The sequence below is a fragment of the Sminthopsis crassicaudata genome, chromosome 1 (assembly GCF_048593235.1).
Source record: "Sminthopsis crassicaudata isolate SCR6 chromosome 1, ASM4859323v1, whole genome shotgun sequence".
In the NCBI taxonomy this organism is placed as follows: domain Eukaryota; kingdom Metazoa; phylum Chordata; class Mammalia; order Dasyuromorphia; family Dasyuridae; genus Sminthopsis; species Sminthopsis crassicaudata.
The window spans coordinates 226,346,379-226,373,206 of record NC_133617.1 but is presented as its reverse complement, the minus strand read 5'-3'; the positions used below and the strand labels follow the sequence as shown (position 1 = coordinate 226,373,206).

Genomic DNA, 26,828 nt, shown 5'->3' with positions numbered 1-26,828 from the left:
GAAGCAGGTGACCATAGGACTAGGACAATGGAGCCATCAATATATCTAAATCCTATCTTTAAAAAGTTATGGCAAATATCTAAGACTTAAGAGCAAAGTCAAAGTATCCCTGAGAAAATCAGACCAACCTCATATTTCTTTTTTTTAATTTTATGGGATATTATTTCTGATGAAATAATGCTAAAAGCACAGTGACCCAAACCCACCTTGGCAATAAGGGATGCTGTCAAAGTCGTGAAGACCTGGGTTGACACCTGGGCAAGGACCGTGAAGAAATTGCTTAAGATCTTAGTGCCCCCAGGTAACTTGTCAAGACTTTTAAGACCACAAGTTCTTTTCTTACCAGGGAACCCCATCTTTCAAAGAAATGACAGGTCTGGTCAAAGCATTAAGAAATTCTAGTAGTACACCGTACAAACTCCTTGTGATTAGAGATTGTTTCCCTTTTTATCTTTAAACGTACAATGTCTAGAACCCAATAGCTATTAAAAAAAAAAAACATGTTGAACTGAATTGACATGCAATCAATAAGAGGTGGTTGGAAAAGACAAGAAATAGAGGGGTAGCATTGGGACGTGTGGGTGGAGTAGATACAATAGAATTTGTGTGGGCCTAATGAAGAACCACTTGAAAAGCTGTTTTAAACATCCTCCCTATTCTTGTCAAAACATTATTTCCCAGCAGCTGAACCATATCAGCCCTTAGCACTGAAATTTAGAAAGATTAAGAATAGGAAAAAAAAAATAAAACTACTTCAGGTGTTTCACAGAGAAGAGACTAAGCATGTCCTTTATGTATAGAGAAACCACCAATCTTTTAAAATAATATTTTCTACATTGTTCATTGTAGCAAATGCTTTTCATTTGGGTTTTCTATTTTAGTTTTGGTATTGCCAACCGGCCCACAATCTATTCACAGAAGACACCTGTTTCTTCCCCATGGAAACAAATCAGTTTGCCCAGCTCCTGGGAGGAAGAAAGAGGAAAGGATATGCTGGCTGACACCTAGGTAAGCGTTTGTTGCAAAATGGGTCCTGAAATATATTGATGATTATCTTTACTTATTCCCACAAAAAGCACCCTCTCTCCGTCTTTTTGGGAATGAGGACAGAAAATTTCTGAAAAATTATTCTGCTTTGTTGTTGTTGAGACTTGAGTCAAAGGGGAATTTGCATTCTTTTATCTGGTTATATTATTTTATCTGGGTCTCATCTGAACATTCATTTCCTTGCACTTCCTATGACAAATTTTTAATTTTACAATGTTATGGAGAAGAACCCTGAGTAGGGAGTTAGAGGACCTTGTTACTAATCCCATCTTTGTCTTTTACCATTTGTGTGACTTTGGATAAATCACTTCTCTAGCCAATTTTTTTTTCTCTTTAAAAATGAAGGGATTGATTTAGATCTGGTGTGTTAGGTGCCCAGGACAAGTGAAACATTAAGCTAGGGTTTCAATAACTTTTAAAATTACCTACATTTTCTAATGACTAAATGCAAAATCTGGTCTTGGAAGAAAATTTCCTAGTGAGAAGATTGCTAGGATTTAATTCCATGAAAACTTCTAGTTGGCTAGCTAAGTGGAAATTAGGTGTGAATTTGCTAAAAATGTGTTTGTGAAATGAACTAAGATGGGCGAATTGAAGCTCCAAATCTCTGGTGAGCTGTAGTCTCCAAGGATAGAAAGAGCAGAGTTGACTGATGATGTAACAAAATGAGGCCATTTTCTGATGCACAAATGTTCTCTCTGGTACTGGATTTTATAACAGAAGGGTTGAGAAGAATCTGGGTAAGCCTAGGGTTTGAGGATAAGTGTTCATTGGCCTGAGTTATTATTGTCCCCATCACTGAGAAAACAGCTTCTCTGTGGAGGAAATATTGTAGGTCCTGCAGTGATGATAGCAAACAGTTGATTAGCTGGTGCTAAAACATTTGGCAATTGTTTGAATTACCATATTAGATTACATGGAATTTTTCTGGATGATTTTTTGAAAAACAAATATAGTAAACTCTATTATTGGATGTTGTTAAGGAATGGAAGTGTTCTGGTTATTCAGTTGCCTGGATATAGCAAGTCACCAGAAATAAATTAGCAATTTTCAAACATTTATCATGAAAGAAAGTGCAACAATGAGGAACTATGCTGAATGCAATTTAACCTTTGATAATTCATCCAAGTAGAATTCTACTAAGTAGATTAGCACCTTCTCAGCCATTTATAATCTTAGAGAATGTCTTGGAGACTTTGAAAGGTGAGAGAACTTTCTATAATCAAGGAAGCAGCCTTGGACCGGAGTCTCCCTACCTCCAAGACTAACTCTCTATGCACTATATCTGGCTGCTTATATCTATAGAAATATAAACAAAGAAAGCACTTTTCCTCACAAAAGTCATGTTGTTTGAAGGAAATTAAGGCTCAGAAATTTGTATTGGCTTGTTCAGAGTTAATTTACTTAGGAAACATAAAAGCTGATATCTTGTGTCCCACTTTTTCTCTACACCATTGTTGCCCAGTATGTACAAAGTAAGAGTTATGATAAATAGGGTTTTGGTTAAAAGAATGATAGATGAGAGTTTGCCTGATGTCCTGACTTTGCATATAACTATTTATTTTCTTCTGCTATGTCAAGGAATTATATAATAGATAGGAATGCTGGGCTGCTCACATAGCAGACAGTCAGACTGTTCTTCTTGTCTCTCTGATGTTGGAACAAAACGAGGAAGACCTTCAGAATTTATGGGAGAATGTGGGCTGGAGACATATAGGTTAGGTAAGCATGGATGAGGTAGTTGAACACAATACTCCAAAGGTTGAACAAGATTAAAATATGGCAATTACTCAGATTATATTTTGCCTCGTGGCCTGATTTTATACTTAACTATTTCTGATTTCCTCAGCTATATCAAGGAATTATATAGTAGGTAGGAGTGGTGGGCTGCTCCAAGGCAAAAGAGAATGACAAGTAGATATCCAAACTAATCTTCTTGAATTCCTTAATGTTGGGAATAAGTGAGGAAGAACTTCAGAATTTATCGGAGAATGTGGGCTGGAGGCATACAGGTTAGAAGGAAGTTCCAAATCTATAAGATTATATTTGAATAGTTGAGATTTCTTCTGTATCAACTTGAGAATACTCCCTGTGTAGGAATTCCCTCCACCCATCCTGAAAGAGCACCAGATGTAAATTGAAGTTATCATCTGTCCAAAATCACACAGCTGGATTTGAAGTCAGGTTTTTCTGATCTCAAGCTTAGTTCTCTATTAACTATGCTATGCTGCCTCTATAGATACTTGCTATATAAAGTTAACATTTCAGATCCCAACCATCAACTTTGCAGTTTTATCATTAGAATTTGAGAATGAATCCAGTGCCACCAATTTAAAGCTACTCTAGGTTTCCTGGGCTGCATTTCATTATTTCCACACTCTCCAGGCCTTTCCCAGGACTACCATAGTTTGTTTGTTTGTTTGTTTGTCAGTGACCTTTTTATCTGATTTAAGCCGAGCTTCTTTGGTGGAACAATCTTTGCCCTGGAGAATTGTATAGTGCTTTGGAAGGCTCACTGTTTTCTAGACAATTTAAATCACATATTTAAAAGTCATTAAAAGTAAATCCTGAAAATAGCATTTGTCAGAGAAAACTAGAAACAGCTAGGAGGTTCCAACAGTTAGGTCAATGGATTGTAACATAAGTGATTTGTGAATTGGGATACTATCACATGAAAAAATAAAGCACTTTGTAAATTTTAAATCACTTATATAGTTACCCAGTGATGTGATCTATGATGTGGGGTTTGTCACCAAATTACAATAGGTACCAAAAGTTTCCATGTACTGTCAGAAATCCCAGTCGTTTTGATGTAATATGATTTTGTGGTCATTTGATTTGGTCATTGAAGACCATTCTCTTTGGCAAAAGGTAGATTTATTTAGGGGAATGGGTTACAGAAGAAATGAAGGGATACAATAGATATTAGAAATGGTAATTATGAAATAGAGTGGGAGAGCATATGAAAGACAAGTTCCTTAGTGGAACTCATAATTACTCAATAGAAAGGGAGCACCCCATGAGATTGGGGCATGCCCTTAGATGGCAGGCTAAATTCTGAAAGGGACTGAGCAACCTAGAAGAGTTAATTAGCTATGAAGAGGAGAAGTGCAATTGGGAAGCATAGTGGAGTTAGGGGATATACCATATGACATTGAGAAAGGGGAAAGGGAAAGAAACCTGAGGCAGAGTGCAGTGGTGGACTGACCCAAAGGAAGGTAGCAGCCATGGGATGGCCCACAAGTAGGTTTTATAGGGAAAAATTAATCTTAGGAAGATTGTTGAGATTAGGAAGAGGACCCCAAAAATTTGGGATTAAACTGGTGTCACAAGGTGTCTCAAAAAGAATTTGCAAACTTGAACCTATTCCAAGTCAAGGGGCAAAGTTTTATTATAATTGTAACACCATTACAAGCAGGCTAAGCTCCAAAGGAAGTTAGCAAGGAAATAGAAGCAAAGAGGTACATTTATCTAGCTTTCTTTCATTGATATGCTAATTATATGGCCCAGAAAAGTGGTCTCTGGAATTTGGTTATCACTGACCAACAGATTATCTCTCTGACAGTCAGCAATGAACTGAGGAGTGGTCTATTCACTATTGTTTCAGGAGTTTGATCTATGGTTTTATCCTGAGGCCAGAAGCTATCTGACTGAGGAGTGGTTTATTCAGAATCAGACAGGTTGAGTGTGGGAGTTTCCTGAGGCAGACTCCAAAGCCAGAAGATTTAGGATTACTGATTTAACAGAAGCCCCCTAAAATCAGGAGACCACAAAATCATATTACATCAAAATGACTGGGATTTCTGACAGTGCATGGCAAGGTTGAGACTGCTCAAGACCTGTACAGAGGATCTCAGAAGTTTGACATAACTTGAATTTCATACTGGACCACTTTCCCAAAGGGTGGGACCATTCTGCCTGTTTGCCTCAGGGATCAATTCTTTAGTTTCTCTTGGTCCAAAACAATATTCAGGATCTCATCACCCAGAACAGCTAGGTGGTACAAAGGATTGAATGCTGGGTTTAGAGTTCAAGTCCAGCCTCAGATACTTTCTACTTGTGTGACCTAGGTCAAGTCACTTACCCCTATTTACCTCAATTTCCTCATCTGTAAAATGAGCTGGAGAAGGAAATGGCAAACTACTCCAAGAAAACCCCAAATGGGGTCACAAAGAATCAGGCATGATTAATTGAAATGGCTCAGCAACCACCTATGACTTTAATGCTTCTATTATATCAAGGTACCTTCATTCTTGGTGTCTTAAAAATTTGTTGAAGGTCAGTTTCTTAGCTTTAAAACGCAACACTGCAAGTCCAGTTATTTTTAATCCTCTTATCTGTATCTCCTGCTAGGGCAACAAATGTGTGGTTAAATTCACTTTGCCCAGCTTTTCCTCAGCCTCATATCTGAAGGAGGAGAGCACTTCCCTAACTAGGATATTCACTGAAGCCATTTGGTTGCTTCCTAGGGGGCAAGTTTGGAACATCATTTGGAGGCTTTGCTTTCATTTCAGCTGGTAAAGAGCAAAGAAGAGAACTATGTGCTTTCCTTTGTGGATGTAGATATCAGATATTAGAAAGTAAGTACTGTGCCTTTTCTAAGTCTATTGGAGCCATTCTCTATGCATTTATTTAAGTAAAAGAAAAACAGTCATTTAGAAATAATACTTATATAGCATTTTAATATCTGTGAAGCATTTTATATACAATATCTTATTTCATCCTAAGAAAGACCAAGTGACGAAGTTACTACAAGCAGTGACCTATTTTATAGGAAAGCTAAGGGACTTGCCCAAGATCATACAGCTAGTTATGTTTTTTTTTCTTTTTTTTTTCTTAAATACATGTAAGAAATGTCGATTATTAGCAGATTTCTCTTGATGACTTCCATTCCAACCCTCGATAAAGGCCCTTCCTTATTCTTTCTGATTGTCTTCTTTTTTATTTAAAAAGGAATGCCTTGAGTATTACATAATGTGGTACATTGGGGGAAAAATATCATGAAAAAAATATAAATTGGAACTTTTTCATAATGACTGTGCAACCACAATGCTAAACACACCTTTACCTTAAATCATTTCTTGTACTTAAAAAAAAACTATTAAGACTAATATGAAGAATACAGATTTTTCAATAACATAGTAATAATTAACTCCAGGTTTTAAATGATAATCCACTTTCAGATAGTGATTCTTTGTAACAAAAGTGGCAGACAATGGTGATATTTTAAGATGAGTTGTTAAGTATTTGTAATAGCCATGTAATTTTAAGTAAAGTAAAAGGTAGCTTTTCTCATCCCCACTATACTGAGATAGGGAAACATGGGCTCAGAAAATATGACATTCCGAAATTGCCATAATAATAAGAGTAAAATTTTAACTTGGGGTCTTCTGGATCCTTGTCATAGCTGACCAATATGTGTCCTATAAAGCCTGTCCAAGTAATTTATCCAAATAGATGTCAACCCCATCCATCCATTCCCAAGTGAGAGGATAAGGAGATTCAGAATTGTTGATACAAAGGTTTTGGGGGCTTATGTAAAAGAAATAGGTAAATCAACAGTTGGTCCTCAAGGGTCTTTCCTTATACCAGTCACCTACAAGTGGGATGATGGGGAAAAAGGAACAAGGAGTACATGAGCTGAACCCCAACAGTTTCACTCATGATGCAGTAGATGGAAAATGGGGAAGGAGAAGGGCAGCTGGGCCCTGAGAAATAGGTTCCTAGCATACTTAAAATACCTGCATTATTCACAAAGTTGGGTATAGTGTCATAAAATAAACCATGCATGGGCTATTGTGAAGCTATAATCATATTTCTTCTAACTATAAATATAAAGACATTTGTTTCCCAAAGCTCCCACTCCATCATTTGCTAGCCCTTATGTTAACTCGGGGCATTTAATTTCATTTATACATTGCTAGAATGGTGACTTTGTTAGCAATGACATTCCTTGCAATCTTTCAGTTACTATCAAGACTGGCTTCAAGTCCCAAAAGAAAAGAAAAGAATTTTGAAGAAGAAAACAGAGTTACCAGAAACCAAAGGAGAAGGAACAGGAGCTTTAGGAGGAAGTCCTCATCAAACAGCTAATGCAGTGCTTACCTGAAATCAGCACAACAGAGCTGACAAGCTGGTGCCCAGATGAGGGCCTTCTGACAAAGCCGGTACAAGATCAGGATCACCAGGATGACTTCAAGGTTGTGGAACATCGGCACCCTCCCCAAAAGGAGGGAATCCCTCAGGAGATACAGAAAGAAGTCACTCAAGAAGAATCCTATAATCTTGGCTGTGGTGAAATAGGACTAGTTCAGACAGAGCTGACCCACAAAGGGAGCATTGGTCCAGAAAATCCTCATGACTCACAGGGGTCAAATGGAACAGATTCACAAGTCTATGATAAAGAAGACCGGAAAACTAAACAGCAAGAACAAGACAAAAGTCAACCAAAGGGGTTCCTTGGGTTGCTGGGAGAAGAAGTCTTAAAAGTGACAAGATTGTGGCAAGAATGGGAAGTGAATGAGGTGATTAAAGTTATGCAAGAACAACATCGTTCCCAAGTAGAAGAGATGCAGAAGGTAATAAGCCAGCAGAGGACGGAAGAGGAAGACCTCATCCAGCACGGTTCTCCAAAGGAGCTAGGAAGCTTGGGGCAACCAGAGAGGAAACAGAACCATGAACATTTATCAGGGAATTGGGATTTGTGTCAGAAGGAGGAAGGAGTTCTATCCCTGCTGCCCCAACAAGATGGAAAGTTATCTAAAGTGTTACTCACGGAAGACCACTTAGGTAGTGAAATTCAAAAAACTGTTCAGCAACAGAGTTCAGACAAAAAAGGGCCAGTAAAAGAAGATGAAACTTCAGAATTATCCCAAAAGGAAGACCAAAATGATGATGAGCCCAAAGTATTGCATCTGGAACAGCAAAAGGAAAACATTATCAGTTTAAAAGGGATACCCCAAGTTCTGCAAGTGGTAAAACAGCAGCATCAGTATCAAAAGGAAGCCATTTTGAAAGTGATGTATCAGCAGCAGACCCATCAAGAAGAGGCCATTCGAAAGGCCATTGGTCAGCAATGTCAGGTAGAGATGGTTCTCAAGGTCATGCATCAAGGATGGCAGTGCCAAATGGAAGCTATTCTGAAGACTGTGAAGGTGCAGCAGCAATCTCAAGAAAAGGCAATTTTGAAAGTGATAAGGCAGCTGGGGTACCAAGGGCAAGAGGACCCCTGGGTGATGGAGCCAGATCAGGATGACCACGAGAAAGAGGAGATGAAACATAGTTCAAAGTCCCCAAACACTGAAGAACCGCAGGACCAAAGAGAAGGAGATCTCAGGGACCCACTGAATCGACACAATGGGGATTCAAAGGGGAGAGAGCAAGGTCAAGACGTGGATAAGGAGTCAGTGACCCTTAAAGCGAGAGCAAGTCAGAGACGAAGAGCAAAGCACGCCCAAAACAGTGGCTCAAAGAAAACAGATCAGCAAACCCAAGACACTTGTGAAGAGGAGAATGATAACAAAGTAGCAGAACAGAACCAAGAGGAAGAAAAGAAATCAAAGAAACAGAAAAGAGACATTCCTAATTATTTTGTAGCAATTCCAATAACCAATGATCAGGTACAGTATTTTGTAGATTTGATGGTTTTCTTTGGGAAGTTTAGGATAATACTAAGGATTTCAAACATGTTGTCCTAAATTTGTACTGTTATATATTTTATAAAAATATAGCTTAAATTCAATTTTAAGTTGAACTTATATGCATGCATATGCATTGTGTATATATGTATATTTATACTTATATGTAAATATACATTTACATATTTACATATATACATATACATACTTTCTCCTATCTAAACTATTTCTTCTTCCTCTTAGACAATCTTTCCTACAACTGTTAGGTTTCCCTCCCCTATATTTAAATGTTTCTCTTAGGAGTTTCATTTTGATTTTGGCATTCTTCCTCCTAGGCACCATGCCTTTCCTACAACTGTTAGGTTTTTTTTTTTTTTTTCCCATATTTAAATGTTTCCCTTAGGAGTTTCATTTTGATTTTGGCATATATTCATACGTACATACCCCTACATGTAATAAATGATAGAAATTTGGGGAGATATGAATGTAAATAAATAGTGTATTTTAAATTCTTTACATTTTAAAACATTTCACTCATTGTGACCCACAGTGCAAAGAAAATAGGAAACTTCCATGTTCCCATGTCCAATTCTTCTGTTCCTCTACCATATTGTCGATGACCAGTATGATCCTTCAGACAGATATATAAGATACGAGCTATGACAGATACAAAATGTCTCTTCCTGAGGTCACTAACTTTCTGACTGTCATCTTTCCTCATTGAATAAAGCAAAGTTGAAGGATATTTTTAAAACCTTTTCCTGGTGGAATGAATCGGGGACAAGGAAGGAGGGGAAGATCTTTAGTTCTTAAACTAATGCTGACCTTGTACAGAGTTTAAACATTCTTCCCTTTTAGACTCGAATATCCTAGAAACTGAAAGCACAGTCATTTAAGACAGCAAGTAAGAAAGTAAAGCAGAACTGAAAAGAAAATAAGCCTATTCCCTACAAAATAGATCATCCCTTCCTGGAGAAAGAGTAAAATAGAAACAGTTGCAAATGGGGATTCCGTCCAAAAGTTCATTTATGGTTTGGTTGCTTAGAACTTGGAATATACTTCAGCATAGAAGATGTTATACATAGTGCTATAGAAACAACTTTAAAAGGTCTTTTTAATTTGCAACATATATGAAGCACACTAATAACTCTACATGAACATGAATCTAGAAATTCATGATAGGTTTCTGCCCCCCCCCAATATTTAAATGTTTCTCTAACAGTTGTTTCATTGACATGGGGTCTAGGAGGAAGAAGAAATAAGAAAGGAGAAAGTGTGTCCGTGCATGTATGTATATACACATACATATATACATATGCAAATATGTATATGTATACATGGATAGAGATCCATGCATAGTACTCTTTCTATAAGAAAATGTGATCTAATTTCCAACTTGGGATGTAAGGAGTACAGACAGACAGATAAATAAGACAGCTAGATAGATAGAAATGCTATTGAAATCAATGTTTTTCTAATCCTAAACTTCTAGTAATAGTTATTACCACCTGGTGTTAAAGGAAGGATAAGGACAATGCTGTGGTGGAGATGAAGATCTCACAGGTAAGAACTGATTCTTAGAAGAGTTAGGATGGGAACAGGAGAGATATAGAGTGGAAATGGCAAGGAAGGGAGTAGATGCATTCATTTCTGTAAGATTTTGTGTTCCAAATTCCCTCCCCCTACCCAAGACATCAAGTAATCCAGTATAAGTAAAACATGTACAATCATGCTAAATATAATTCCATATTTGTCATGTGAAAAATCAAAACAAAAGGAAAAAGCCATAAGAAAGAAAAGGCAAAGAAACAAACAAAAATGAAGGGCTTAGAATATAGCTTGTTTTGTTTTTCAAGCAAAGGAATAGTTAATGGTTGTGCTGAGACAGGGGTGTCCCTCTTGCTGGCAGTATATTTTCTTTTCACTGTTGCTCTTGCAGAAGTTGGAAATTGAGGCAGTGAGGAGCCAGGATAAGAAAATAAGAGATGTCCTCAGGCTTCTTAGACACTGATGAGACAGGGATTTTCATGAAAATTTCTAGCGCCATTAGAGAGAGAAACTGGCTAATAGGTTTCTTGACCTTCATTCTTTCTTTGCCAAAATAATCTTCCTAATGTATAAGTCAGAACTTGTCACTTCCCTGCTGATAAATCTTCAATGGATCCCCATTGCCTATAGGATAAAATGAAAATTCCTTAGGTAGGCTTCTGTGGTCCCCATTTCCCTTTCCAGCATTACACTACATTACTCTTCAGTACTAGTCTTTCCCAGCCAAACTAGACTATGTCTCACCACAAATACTCTTATGTCCTACTTCCATGCATTTTCAGAAGTTTGGAAAATACTTTCTCCTTATTTCTACTTTTCAAAATTCTCATCTTCTTTCAAGGGGCCACTTACTATAAGACACTTTTGCTTATTGGCTCAGTTGTTAATCTGCATATTTGTTTCACTCCAGTACAATGGCCCTCAAACTTTTTAAATAGGGGGCCAGTTCACTGTCCCTCAGACTGTGGGAGGGCCGGACTATAGTAAAAACAAAAACTCACACTCTATCTCCACCCCTCAGCCCATTTTCCATAACCCGGAGGGCCGCATAAATGTCCTCAGCTGGCCACATCTGGCCCGTGGGCCATAGCTTGAGAACCCCTGCTCCAGTGGAATGCAAGCGCTATGCAAGATGGGACTGTTTTGGCTTAATTTTTGTATTCCTAGACACAAACATGGCACCGTGCATTTATTTAGTAGGTGTACAATCAGTACATAAATGCTATTACCATGCCAAAGTATCCAAACTGTTTATAAAAAAGGTTATATCTGTCCAGAATCAAGTGTGAGTCAACATGTTATCTGTGTTATATGTTGAAACATGCAAGACATGCAAGATAGTGTTTGGGGTTTTCAGAAAATGGGCTTGAGAAAAAGCCCAGAGTGGGTCTATAGCAGTTTTAAATGAGGCAGATTTTGACTTCTGAGTATATAATTTAAGTTGCAAATAATCATAATGATGAACTTTCCATCATTGAGTTAGCTGGATTGAACGATGATTTGACACTATATCATCTGATGATGCATCCTTTTGTAGCATCCAATGACTGCTTACAGACTATAGATGATTTTTCATGTTCCATTTATTTTAATGCTATGCTTAAGGCAATAGGAAAGTAAATGAAGTGAAGAACAAAGAAAGAAAGTTCTCATCTTCCCTCTCTATAGTGAACCCTGCCTTAGAAAAATGGTCCTGATTCTGAGTAGTCCTTTAGAAAGTTTGCCTCTCCAGGAGAGGCGATCATTCCTTTGACTTCTAATGTTCACAGTTTGGGGATAGGAAATGGCTTTTTTGCGTTGGGGATTTATTGTTGTTGTCAAGTCATTTTCTGAAGTGCTTAATTTCATGACCTCCTAATGTTGGATTTGAATTCAGGTTTGTTTTTTTTTTGTTTGTTTGTTTTGTTTTTTTTAATTTTTTATTTTATTTTATAATTATAACATTTTTTGACAGTACATATGCATGGGTAATTTTTTACAACATTATCCCTTGCACTTACTTCTATTCAGATTTTTTTCCCTTCCTCCCCCAACCCCCTCCCCCAGATGGCAAGCAGTCTTATATATGTTAAATATATTACAGTATAATTTAGATACAATATATGTGTGTAGAACCGAATTTTTTTTTGTTGCACAGGAAGAATTGGATTCAGAAGGTAAAAATAACAGTTTACATTCATTTCCCAGTGTTCCTTTTTTGGATGTAGCTGGTTCTGTCCATCATTAATCAATTGGAATTGGATTAGCTCTTCTCTATGTTGAAGAAATCCACTTCCATCAGCATACATCCTCGTACAGTATCATTGTTGAAGTGTATAATGATCTTCTGGTTCTGCTCGTTTCACTCAGCATCAGTTGATGTAAGTCTCTCCAAGCCTCTCTGTATTTCTCCTGTTGGTCATTTCTTATAGAACAATAATATTCCATAACATTCATATACCATAGTTTACCCAACCATTCTCCAATTGATGGACATCCATTCATCTTCCAGCTTCTAGCCACTATGAAAAGGGCTGCCACAAACATTTTGGCACATACAGGACCCTTTCCCTTCTCTAGTAGTTCCTTGGGGTATAAGCCCAGTAGTAGTATGGCTGGGTCAAAGGGTATGCACATTTTGATAACTTTTTGGGCATAATTCCAGATTGCTCTCCAGAATGGTTGGATTCTTTCACAACTCCACCAACAATGCATCAGTGTCCCAGTTTTCCCACAGCCCCTCCAACATTCATCATTATTTGTTCCTGTCATCTTAGCCAATCTGACAGGTGTGTAATGATACCTCAGAGTTGTCTTAATTTGCATTTCTCTGATCAATAGTGATTTGGAAGAATTCAGGTTTGTTTTAACTGTAGGCCTGGCACTCTATCCACTGTACCACCTCGTTGCCAAAACATAATAGGTATACATATATATCTCTTCTATTGTTCAGTATTTCTGACTTTGGTAAGTTTTCCTGATTTCAGGCCTGACATTCTTTATCTAGTGTACTAATGAGCTGCCCCACAGACTCTGTCTTAGAGGATGATTTCAAGAAAGAAAAATATTCCTTTGTGTCCCTTTGCCTCTGGTGACATAAGATCTGTATCTTGTCACTTATGGTAGAATACCTGACCCAGAGTCATAACTGAGGAAGTGAAGTGGGTAAGGTGGGGTTGGGATAGAAATGACAAGGAAATATCTTTTCCTTTCTTTTTTCCCCTAACCATAGAGATTAGGATTGGGCCTATGATTTATTGGTATAAGGAACACTAAAGAATGGAGACTCCTTCCAGCAATGCAAGTTGCCACCTTCTAGTTGTAGAGAGTTATCTAGGATACTGAACATGACATAATAACTTGCCTTAATTTGTGTCATAAGAAGACTTAACATCATTCTGGCTTCTAGGCCGTGTCTCTGTTCTATTCTATCCCTGAGTAAGGTTAATTAGGTGAAACCAAGTTAAAAATGCATGAGAGACAGGTTGTATATAATTACAGATGAACAAACACACCTCCTCTGCCTTGTCAGTGTGGAAGAAGTCATGGATTAATGATGTTTATGTGATCCCCTCATCACTTTCACTAGCTGAAAGAGCCCTTCTCTAAGTCAATGTCTTCTAATTGGTGTACACAGGATCTGCAAGATTTATCCCAGTTTACCATATTCAAAAACAACTGTTGCCATATTCCTTGTGCATCCATTATAGAGACAGACTGTATTCATATGTTTTTCTGTACAGATGTATGTAATTACTAGATCTCGAAATTCTCAAAAATCAAGCTTCAGGAGAGATTTGGATGGAGTACTTTGTGGAATAAATGGAGGGAAAGTATTCTTTCAAGAACCATAGGATCACAGATCAAGAGTCATAAGGGACATCAGAATGGACTTATGTCATTTCTGCATTTTATAGATAAGGAACTTATTATTTAGAAATTAAAAATAAAAATAAAGGCTCTGGAGAATTCTGGTGAAAAATCAAGTTGAGAGGATCATCGCAAACCAATTATTTCTCTCTTTTTTTAAGTTTAAACTGTTTCCCTTTTATTAAGGCCCAAGTAAATATTATACAGTCTGGGACTTAATAAAGAAAAATATGTTCAAATGATTTTTTATCATCAACATCTCCAGATAAATGTTATAATCAAGTAGCATTACCAACTGATCTTTAGGAAGCTCATCCACAAGAGTTCCAAGAAAAAACAAACGAATGAACAAACAGCCTTTTAAGAAGAAGCAAGGATTGTAGCTTTAAAAATTAAACATGATGAGAGGTCATCTATATCAATTCCCTGTCAACTCAGTGGTATAATGAGGTAGCATGGAAACAAGAAAGACGAGTTTGAATCTGCCTTAGTCGCTGACTGTGTGACCCTAGGTAAGTCATTAACCTGTGCTTGAATAGTTTCAATTTTAATAGATATTATAAAATTTAAAAATTTTAAGTTTTGAGTTCCAAATTCTCATTCTCCCTCTTTCTCTCTCTGCTCTCTTCCCTAAAACCACAAGCAATTTGATATAAATTAAATTCATGCAATCAGGTAACATACATTTCCATATTGTTAACCTCTGTTTGTCTCAGTTTCCTCATCTGTAAAATGGAAATAATAGCACCTACCTCCCAGAGTCATTGTGAGGACCAAATGAGATAGCATTCATAAAGCACTTTGGAAGATAAAGTTTTTGCTTTAAAACTCTATTAAAGGTTCACCATCTAGCCCAATACTTTGTTTTATAGATGAAAAAGATTAGGCTAAAATGGTTTGGCCCAAGGTCAGATAAGTAGTGAGGGGCAAAACTAAGATTCAAACTGAGGCTCCTTCACTTCATGTTAACATCTAGATATGGGATCATAAATATGGAGCAAGAAGGGACCTCAGAGGCCATCTTGTCAAGGTCATGAGGTTAGGAAACAAAATTACTAGAATTTGAAATCAAGCCCCATGCCTTTAGATCCAGGGTTCTTTCCACTAAACAGAAGTTTAGGGACAAGTGGGTCTTCAAAGTTAACAAATTTCATTGTTATGTATTCTTTACCTGATTGGTTTTTTTTGGGGGGGGGCAAGGCAATTGGGGTTGGGACCTGCCCATTATCATACAACTAGTGTGAAATGTCTGAGGTGCTATTTGAACTCTGGTCCACCTGATTTCAGGGCCAGTCCTTTATCCACTGCACCCCTGTTATGTACTTTTGACAAAACTCATCCTGGAAAGGAGTGTGGGCAGTAATATGTGTAACTTTGGGAGCTCCCAATCTGCCAAGGAGAAACACTTTTATGTTGGCCCCCTGAGCCCTCTGGCAAGCACACAGAATGCTCTCCCCCAATCCTGCCCTCTTTAGGTACTTAGCTAATGGAATCTTTTAGCCAGCCAGTATGGCATCCCCTCTTATGAGAACGTCTGCATGATGTACTATTGCTTGGAGAAATACCAGGCAGTGCCTCTGCAGGAGGTACAATTGCCAGACAAGAACAATACCACCTTTTACTCTGTGGCTCTGGGGAGTCCAATGGCTTCAGAGGAGGCCCTTTTAATTACCCTGAAGTTGTCAAGTCCCTCTAGGAGGAGAGAGGAGGGGTACTTCTTTTGCAGTTGATTAACATGCCAATATATAACCTAGATTATAATAGAAAAATAGTGGAGTTTCTTGACATCCTTACTGGTAGAAAGGGCATCTTTGGGGATATAGAGGTAACTCCCTTCAGTATGACATTGCTCTTAAGTTGAAAGCAATAGGTTTCTTTCTTTCTTTTTTTTTTTTTTTTTTTGGCTAAACCCCAACACTGAGATCACATTTCAGTGATAAGATAAATGGTGATTCATCATAACAGAAAAGCACAGTCTCTGAAGGTCTGTGTCTCTCAGCAGCTTCCCCCCTCCCCCCCTTCCCCCCCTCCCCCCCCCGAGAGATGCTGCTGTCCTCAAGCCCTCTCTCCTGATTGGTGCCAGTCTTTAACCTGGACCACCAATTTCATGAGTCATGCCCCCTTCACTTCTGGCTCTACTTGTGACTCTCAAAGACTTTTCCTCCACCTCACCATCTGTCTTGCCCCTCTTTCTCCTACTCCATTGCTCCCTCTTTCTCCTACTCCATTGCTCTGCTTTCCAATTCCCTTTCCCCATGCCTTTCCCCATTCAAATATAAGTTCCTTGAGGATCACTAAACAGGCTATATAAGACCAAGGCAGTTCAGATGGCCTGATGCTTTTAGGGGGGATAAATGAAAGTTTAGGAAAGTTGGGAAAACATAGAAAAGAACTGGATATTCGAATTGGTTTGAGGAAGGAACAGGTATCTAACATAGGTGAGAGTCATCAGAGACAGGATTTGAACCCAGGACTTGACTATAAGACAAGTGTTCTCTCTACTATTGCCTCCTATCAATAAGCACCCAAATTCATCATATGTTAGGTGAAGCTTGGGCTGTAAGGGATCATGGCATAGTGTGATCTTCTCTGACCATGTCCATTCTCTGCTCAAAAAAAATAAGTCATTCCCTACTGGAGCCATAATAAAATACAAACTCTTTCCTTTGTTATATAAAGCCTCTGTTTATTCATCCTTAGTTTTTCTGAATCTCTACATGTCATCTCCCCTCTCCATGAATTTGTTCATGATGTCTTCCCTTCGATTAAGTTGTAGTGACTTGGGAGTCAGGAAGAACTGAGTTCAAATCTTGCCATAGTCAATATTACACATATTCACTACCTACATATTACAGCCATATTTACTGGCTATTTGACTCCAAACAAGACATTTAATCTGCCTAAGTTTTCTTAACTATAAAATAGAATTCCAAATGAGACAAGGCAAGAATTCACAAGGAATAAGAACCATGCTCCTCAATAGCTTCCCCTAGTGCAAGAATAACAAGGATTTACAGATGGGTATATGGAGTAAAGGTCAAGAAAAAGAATGTTTGGAGCAATGGGGACAAAAGTGCACTAAAAAGAAAAAAAATAATAAAAAGATGGCAGCCGGGATAATACTAGCACACATTTCCAGGGCTGTTGTGAGAATCAAATGAGATCATATATATAGTGCTAAGCACAGTCCTTGGTATGTAGAAGGCACTTAATGTTTATTTCCTTCTTTTCTTCTTTCCTATGTTTAGAATGCATTCCCTCTTCATCTCACCTTTTCAGAATCCTCTTTCTTCAAGGTGCAGCTCAGATGGCAATATCTCCATTTGTGTAATGTTCTCTGATCCATTCTCTCCCACCTCAAATAGCCGTCAAACACTTTTTCTGGCTCCCTTTTCCCTCTCACTCTCTACTATGTATTATACTTATTTGGGTGCATGTGGCTTTCTCAAACCCAGAGTTCAAATTCCTTGAAGTCAGAGACTTTGATGTGTATCTTTAAAAGCTCAACACCTACCACAGTGCTTTGCACATAGTAGTAGCGCTTGTTTGAAGTGAATACATTTGAGGTCCACAGTTTGTCAGGACATATGACACCACTATTAAAAATCTTTGATCCTATTTGCTTCAGGGGATATTTCAGTTTCTCTTGACACTTTTGTCAAGTAAATCACAAAATTCAGTGTTGGAAAGGATCTCAGAATTCATTCAGTCCAATTTGTTACTGAAGAAATTTCTTTCACACCTACATTGTTTTATGCATCTGTAAAGGTGGGAGCAGATGAATTGGATTGTTTCTAACATTCTTTCCAGTGCTACATCTATGATACTCTGATATTCTACAATCCCTCTGTAATATCCCAGATTGAATTGACATTCAGCTTCTGCCTGGTGAGGAGCTCTCTACTTCCCAGGATTGCTCATTCAACTTTTGGATAGCTTTGATACCAACTCTTTAATATAACAAAGCAGCCATTTCAAAACAAGAAGAAAGCTCACAGTGTTGTATAGAAACTTTATTCAGCTATTTAACCAGAATACTTGAGAGGGGGATTGCATGACTGTATGGATCCGGCAAAATTCTACTCTTTTTCTCACACAGGATGTTGTATTTGTAAACGGGCATGATCCAAACAGGCCTTCAGAATGACTGACTTGATTGCTGTGAACTATTCTGGACAAAAACCTTATTTAAAACAAAATGTTGGGTCATTTCTGTCCTTCTAAGAAGGACATAATAAGAACTCATAAGGAATAAGGACCACATTCCACTGCAGCTTTCTCTGGCATTGTGACAAGGATATAACAAGGAATAATCACAGGCAGGTGCATGGATTAAAAGTAAAAAAGAAGAAAGTAAAAAGGAAGGTTAAAATGTGAGAAGAGGCAAAGAGAAGAAATAACCATATTTCTTGAGTTATAACCAGGATAAGACAATCAGGACTTTGTCCCAGGAAGCAGTTCTTCAGAAGTAGAGAAATAATTTACTTTAGCTCTGAGAAAGAATGATTATTTAAATAGGAAACCATAAAGGAAAGAGTATGTGCCATCACTTTCTTTCTTTCTTCTTTCTCATATCCTCCCTTCTAACCTCCTTTCTCAAATATAGAAGCAGCAGCCTTCCCAGCAAGAGCATTGGAGTTCCCACAGAGCTTCTGCCCATAGTGTTTAACTCACTCTAGTAGAGTTACCCACCACAGTAGAAGGTATGTCCTAGAATATTTAGGAATACTATTTAAGTAGAAGATCACATAGCAACTGAAATTATGGGGCAAACATGTCACATGATCATATGGCACATGGCAAAGGAAATTGAAGAGTGGAGCTCAGTCTTCAATGATGAGTTCATTCACAGATTTCTGCTTCTGATACTTAATGCATAATCTAGGCAAATTCTCTCTGCCTCAATTTCCCACTTCTAAAATGGAGAAAATTAAAGACAGTACTTTATAAGTAATATAGAAATGTGTCTCATAGTTATTACAATGAAAACCTCTTAAAGAATTCAAAGATAGAAACAGCCACTTTACCTCAGAGTGACAAATTGAGGTTCAAAAACTAAGCAAAAATGTTAAAGGTCATCTCTAGTCCAACTCCCCCAATATTCTTCCTGCTCTTTACCTGAAATCATACATTGGAAAGATTGGAGGAGATTGTTTAGGAGCTGAAACAGTTGTGGAGGAGTGGGGCAGTGGACAGAATACTAGAATCAGACCTGAATTCAAATTCAACTTCAGATATTTACTAGCTAGATGATCCTGGGCAAGTCATCTAAACTCTGCCTACCTTAGTTTCCTCAATTGTAACAGGGTTATTGGGAGGATTCAATGTGATAAAGTTAGCTGAATTTGAACTCGAGTCTGCTATCTTTATAAAATGCTTTGCACAGAGCCTGGTACATAGTAAGCTCTATATTAAATGCTTCCTTCCCCACCCTTCCCCATTCCATATGCTATTAAGATAAGAGAGATTCCTAAATTCATCATTATCTTTTTAATTTAACAAGATCTTTTAACTTCTCTGAAAGCTTGTCCATTTATATACTAGGAGAGGTTTCCCCTTATCATTTTAACATCTTTGAATTCTAGGGGGCATAGTAGTTATAATAGAGTTATTTAATCTTAGATGATCACAATTATAAATTCTATCCTGGCCTCCTCCTTTTCTTCTGCATAGTTCTTCATTTGGAAAGTTGTTTTATTTTATTTTATTTTTTCAAATGTAGTAGGTGTTTGAAACACATCGCTGCAACTTAATCCTAAAAGTAAAGTTGTGTTTGACTCCTTTTGGAAGGGTGGGGTGGTTGGTGCAAAATTTAATCTAATGAATAAATGTATTAAATCTCAAGAGGTCAGTTCAATATTCTTTAAAGAGAACTGGCCTCTAGCCTAAGTGAAAATGCTTAGCCATCCCTGAGTGAGGAAAGCTTGTACTGGAAATGTTGTAATGTTATATGATTATTCCAGGATGTCCTATTTATTGCTGCTCACTCATCTGCCATATCCATTGTAATGTTTAAAACAAATTTTGCATCTTGGGTAATGGAAAAGGCTATGTGTGGGGAATTTAAATTTAATTTTCTTGATTGAATAGAGTAGTTAATGGCTTAATCCTGAGCCCTGTTCACTAAATTGAATGGCACAAGGCCATCCAAATTTATGGAAAAGACCTCTGAGTTTGGAAGAACACTGAGTTTTTGACCTGAAGTAAGAACTGAAGACTTCAGTTTTATAGGTGACTTGAATAAGAATTGTAGAAGATTTACTCAAAGTTTGTTCAATATGATGTAGTGGCTAGAATATTAGACTTGAAGCTGAGGATAATTTGGTTCAAATTCTGCCTCTGAGACTTAACTAATTGTGTGAATCTAAGCAAGTTGCTTAATTTCTATAATTTTCAGGGAATGTCTGTAAATATAAAGTCAATAGGTGGGCTAAAATCTCCCTCAGTGAGAGTTCTTACATGAACATCATCCCAGGTCCTTTTTCCACATATTTAACTGAGAATGTCAGAACATGGAGGCCAAAGAATTTAAGAACCTTTGAAAGCATGCAAACAAGTCTGCTGTGGTACTCCTAGTCTCTTTATTCCTTGCTACTTAGGGTTCAGAGGGGTTGGTTGAATCATGAATCTCTAAATTATTTGTCAACTTTTAGAATTCTAATATTTTCATTTTAAAAATTAAAAAAACTGAGGTTCAAGCATTAAATGATTTACCCAAGGGGTCAAGGAGTTAGTGTCAGAGCTAAGGACTAAAATTGCCATTGTTTCTACCTTACTGTACCACACCAATAGAATTTGGATCTCATGAGAATTTTCATTTTCAGCCTTGAATCTGAACAGTCTTAAATAATACCCATCTTGATCATCCCTCAATTATCCAACTGGTATTGTCCAAAAAAAAGCAAGGAAATGGTATGACAAATCCTAGTCACAAGGGACTTCTGGTTAAAATGGCAACCTGAAAAAGAAGAAAAATGTAAGTTGCCCAATTTTCTTAAATATGCCTACTTTAGTAAAAATCTAGAAATAGCAACAGGCTGAATAATGATCAAGAGGTTCAAAGAGCTAAAATAAGTGACTTCATCCAGCCTAGAACTATGCAAAAAGTCAGAAGCCCATAGGTGTTAGGTAAAGCCAGCATCAATTCAGGCAAAGAAGAAGAAAGCCTCCCAATATGGGATAGAAATAGTCCAAGGTCATCTGAATTATGTCATGCTGTATATGAATGAGAACAGAGGACTCAGAATGGTGGTGAACTGAACCCATAGTACTAAGAACTTGGAAACATCTAGGAGTATAAGCAAGTAGTTTGGGAAAGTAGAGCCTATACTGGACACACCAGGCCAAAGGACACCAGAAGAGATGCCAGAGAAGACCAGGAAGCTCCAACTTTGAACATTAAAGACACAAGTATCCCAAAATACATCAGTCCTCTCAGTGCAAATAAACCCTAGAATTTAAAGGTCAATGTAGGAATCAAGGTAACTCGAGAGTGACCAATCATGGCAAACCACCCAACCCCAAAGTATAGGATAGATATGGAGACCGTCTCAGAAATGAAAGTTGGAGATATGAGGAAACAGAAGAAACTGACTACTGTGAAGAATTATTATAGATCCAGAAACATCCAAATAGCCAATTCAAGAGGAGTAATTTCACAGCACCTGCAGATACTGGAGAGGGGAAAAAAAATAGATGGGACATAAAAACCAGAAGAATGCCTGAAAGAAATCAGAGATAAAAAAATGAGTCCTTGAAGAAAAGAATTGGAAGGAAAATAAATAGCTTAAAACAGAAATAGATAATGACACCCAAGTAACTCCCTGAAATTTAGAAGAAAACAATGAATCCATGAGACAACATGAAATAATAGATCATATTCTTGAATACTATATTTTAAGAAATCACAAGTGAATATTGCCCAGACTTTTAAGAACTAGAGAGTAAAATAAAAATAGAATGAATCTATCAAGTTACCTTGTGAAAGAAATCCCAACAGTAAAAATCCTAGGAATATTTTAGCCAACATTTAGAGTTTGGAAGTAGAAGAAAAATTCTGCAAATAGAATTCAAGTACCGAGAAATGACAGTCAAAATTGCATAATTAGTAGTTTCAGCTACAAAGGAACAGAAATCTTGGAATACAGTATTCCAAAAGGAACAGACTTAGGGGAATCTGGGTAGTACAGTGGATAGAGTACTGGCCCTGGAGTCAGGAGAGTTCAAATCTAGACCTAGACACTTCACACTTCGCTAACTGAGTGACCCTGGACAAGCCACTTAACTCCAATTGTCTTGCCCTCCCACTCCACAAAAAAGGTAAAGACATAATTAAGAATAACTTAGCCTTCAAAGCTGGTATGATCCTCCAGAGAAAAAGAAATTCAATAGGATAGAGAACTTTAAAGCTGAGCAAATAGATTAAAGCTGAGCAGAAACTTTGAAATTCAAACAGAGTCAAGAGAAAATAAGGTAATTACATCTGAGCAATTAGAAGGGTCTCAAATGATGTTGAACAAGTGCTCAAGATTCCAATATGGGAGGAGGGCAACTAGTCTTTTTTTAGACCTTTAATGTCTTCAGAGGTCATAAAGAAAATTAAATACCAGCATATAAAAAACTTTGAGATTTGTTCAGATAGATTTAGGAGAGGAGAAAAAAAAAAGGAGGGTAAGTAATACTAAGTAAAAAGGAGATGGGCCAAATTTACTAATTCTCAAAACCGAAACACACAAACATATATAAATATAAAGATTGTAGAGAAAGCATTAGATAAACTTCATTCTAAACTGAACTAAACAAAAAGAGTTGGAGAGACAGAGACAGAGCTCTATAAATACACCAAAATGAACATGGAAATGAAAGAGAAGTGGGAGAGGGTTAGGAAGGACAATAATATGGAACAAAGAATAGTCATAAGCAAAACAGCTGCAGAAAGTAGATCCTGAAGGAGGAAAAAGAATGATTAAAAACTAATGATCAGAACCTAGGAGAAAGAAAAAAAGAATAGAAGCAGTGAAACCAAAAATAGCTACAATTTTAAGTTAGTAGCATTGAACATATTTCACACTCATCACTAGCTTCTAATATAGAATAGGGAGCAGAGAAAGAAAAATAAGAAGACAAGTGAAAATAAGAAGTTTGTACTCATAAAACAAAAAAGGCTAGTAGAATAGATTAACAAAATCCAACATTTTGTTGTTTATAAGAAATACTTAAAGCATGAATATTCACATAGTTGAAATAAGGAAATAAAGCTAAATTATGCTTCAAGTGAATTCAAAAAAGCATGACTAGAAATCGTGATTCTAGACAAACAGTAAAAATAAACATGGTTAAAATAAAGAAACTACATTATGCTAGAAAGCATCCTAGGCAATAAAATAACATATGAATATTTAATATACATCTACCAAAAGGAATAACACCTAAGTACTTAAAAAATCAAATTACACTGAAATATAGCAACATAATTGATGTGGGAACCTTAAAAATGTACCTTTTCCCATCAGATAAGTATTAAAGGTAAATTAAGGAATTGATTAAAATTTTAGATGAAATATTCTAGATCTTTACAATTATTGAATAGTAATAGAAAAGAATATACATGCTTTTTAGACGTGTGTTGTACTTTTATAAAAATCAAGCATTATAAATTTAAAGTTTCTGCGGGAGGAATATCATTGAAGTTAAAACTAAAAGGGAAAAAGAAATGGAAACTAAATCTGTAATTTCACTGATGTAAGGAGGAACAGCAATTCTGGGAGATAGGTGCTGTTACTGTCCTTATTTTACAGTTCAAAATAGTGAAAGAGAAGTGGCTAATCCAGAATCACATAGCAAGTAAGTGATTGAGGAGGTATTGAAACACAAATCTTTTTGATTCTAGAGCCAGTACTCTATCTACTGTGCCAGTTAGCTCCCAGATGGCAAAATACCTTCTAATAATGTAGGTTATCACTTTCTCTCTGACTTGTATTCTTAGCTGCCTAGAGCAGAGAGGTTCCACCTCAAATCCAGCATACTGATAAAGATGACAAAAGAAAATGATAGTTGTTGATGTTGGACAGGAACAGACTTAGTGAATTCATAAAAAACAATTTGGAGTCTTAAAGATTCTCTGAGCCATGACCCAATATAAGAGTTTTTTAAAAGAAAAAAAAACTATATGTACATTTTTTTAATAGTAGCACTTGTTGAAGCAAAAATCTAGAAATGAAGGGGAAGCCCAGAAATTAGAGCATAAAATTTTTATAGTATATTACACTGTAAGAAATTATAAAAGGGACAATTTCAGAAAAAAAACAGAACCTGAAGAACAATTTGTACAAAAATAGAATACCATCAAGGAAAACATTTATCTTTATATCTCTCTAAATTTGAAATTGGGACAGATCCTAAGCAACATTTTGAAATAGCTGAAATTTTTTTCTTTTTAAAAAATTATCCCCTTCTATAGTATCTTTATGATATCTCCACATAATTATCCATAACAACTTACTGAGGTTTCTCCACCTAGAATCAGGATCAATCTGAGCTCTAGACTCCATGTTCATAGTTTCCCCATATTCAAATTTATGCTAAGTTCCTTAGAGTCTCATTGTTTTAGTTTTCCAGAGGTGAAAATGATCAAAGCTGATAAGCTAATGTGTAAATTTGTTAATAGGTGCTAGATGATTTAGTTCTTGACTTTTATCATGTCCAAGTATTATGGACTACATTATATAACAGTGACTTTCTGAATACAAATTCTCTGATTTTGTGATGGAGATTGCAGCTCAGGCCAAAAGAGATAGTGGCTTCTGATTGGCCAACAATATAAATGTTTAGGGCAGGTAAGAACTTATAGCACATGTAAGTGAGCACACTTTCTGTCTTCTCCAATGTCGTGGCTCTCTGATTAGAATTGCCACAGATTGCCTGGGAAGGTCAAAACAGATGCCCTCAAACTATCCATAGCAATAAAAATAACTGGCAACAGAAGAGTCAGCCTGGAGTTGGAAATCAGAGGATGGAAAATCACTTGTGAATGTGTAAGTGAGAAGTCTTAGTGTATGGGTAGAACCAGATAGATGCTGGGGTCCCTTCCAAATCTCAAATACTGTGATTCTCTGAGTAGTGGAAAGAACAGAAGATTTAGAGTTAAAAGGACAAATCCTAATTTTTTCAGTTTTCATTTCCTAATTCTGCCATTTACGCCTATGCTACTTTAGACAAGTCATGGAGGACCTTCTGTGGTCCTCATTTTCCTCATCTGTAAAATGAGATATTGGATTGAGTGATTTCAAAGGTTCCTTATCTCTCTAGATATTATGATACTATTTTTGAGTTGGCTACCATTCATAATAATGCCCTTTCCCACATCCACCTACAAGTTCATTCTTTGGTTGGATGGCTTACGATTTGGTGCTCTCTCTCTCTGGGAGCAGATGAATCCCTCTTGACTGGTTTCCTCCATTATAGGACGTTGGTATCTATTCTCCCTCCTGTTTGTGTTAGTCATGGTCTCTGTTCTGTCTAGCACTGAGGAATTAGGCCATTGGCTCAAGGGATGGTTGCCTTGTCAGTGGTAACTGGGGGTGGACAGATGGCTCAGGGTTTCTTCCCAGGGCCATGACAGTCCTTTTGTAATATCCAGATAGGTCAATTTTATGGGAAAAATATTTAATTGCATATAAATTTCCATGACGATTTCACTTCTGAGATAGCTCTAGTTTTGCTAGAACTTAGCAAAAGGGAGTGGTATATACTAAGTGATTAATAAATTATTGGTAACTGAGATAGGCATTTCTGATTAAGCCCTACTATAAACTATTCACTCCCTGAGTTTAGAATTCCTCAAACCAACTCCTCCAACTCTCCAGACTCCCTCCCCAGCCTTAGGGTGCAGTAAAGTCTTGAGATTCCAAGAACAATGGTTTTCCTAACACACCACACTCCTCTCTTTAAGGTAGCAAACGTGCTGTCAAAATGAAGTTCACCAAATTTGATTGTAATTGTCATTGGTTCTTCCACTTAGAATGGTCTTGTTATTAAGTGAAATAGTTCAGTGCATCTGACCCCAAAAGTCATTTTTTCTTTACCCAAACATCTTCACCTTCCTCAAGTTATTAAAAAACTGACCCATTAACAACATTTCTGGATTTCTTACCATATATTCTCCATGGGCCAAGAGTTTCAGAAGTCAGAAAGGCTGACCATGAAGCCATACTGAATTGTCTGAGAAAATTATTTCATCCACTGCTTTCACTTGTTTTGAAAGCCCATCAGTTTGACTATATCAAATTTATAATTGGAAAGTGGCATGAGATTAATTAGGAAATGCTGTTCAATTTTTGTGGTCAATTAGCAGGCAGCTGCACAAAGACCCCATTAATAATTTTATTGTACTGTAAACATTTCTCTGAGCCTTGATTTAGCATATTTAGACTTTTAAAGAGAATTTGATTAACATTGTCTTTCAAATAAATTTGACATTCGAGGAGAGGATAGATTTAATTTGGGTTTTTACATTAATGCTTATCAAGTTATTATTGATTTTCTATCCAAGACCAATATCTAGGCAAGATGGTATCCCTTCAAGGATTCCTCCAAGGTACTCGAAATTAAATTCAGATTTTAGGATATCATGATGGATAATAGCACTTTCACAATCTATTACCACTCCTTACAAATATCTCTCCTTAGAATTCATAAAAACTGTCCTTAACCAAAAGATTTGTTTTCTGTCTTCTGCTGGGGGTTTTG

The 26,828-nt window shown here is 37.0% G+C and overlaps 1 protein-coding gene across 2 annotated transcripts in view; it reads left to right on the top strand.

Annotated features, from left to right (window-relative positions):
• LOC141547068 (uncharacterized) overlaps nt 1–26,828 on the top strand; it is an 80,513-nt gene that overhangs the window by 16,867 nt on the left and 36,818 nt on the right. The window contains exons 2-4 of one of the 2 annotated variants that reach the window (XM_074275414.1): nt 919–1,008; nt 7,015–7,889; nt 8,310–8,666. In XM_074275414.1, coding sequence (XP_074131515.1) covers nt 7,140–7,889; nt 8,310–8,666 — 1,107 coding nt within the window. In that variant the 5' untranslated portion in view covers nt 919–1,008; nt 7,015–7,139. Of the gene's footprint in view, nt 1–881; nt 1,009–5,516; nt 5,628–7,014; nt 8,667–26,828 lie in introns of both variants that reach the window. The other variant, XM_074275405.1, reaches the window with a different exon arrangement.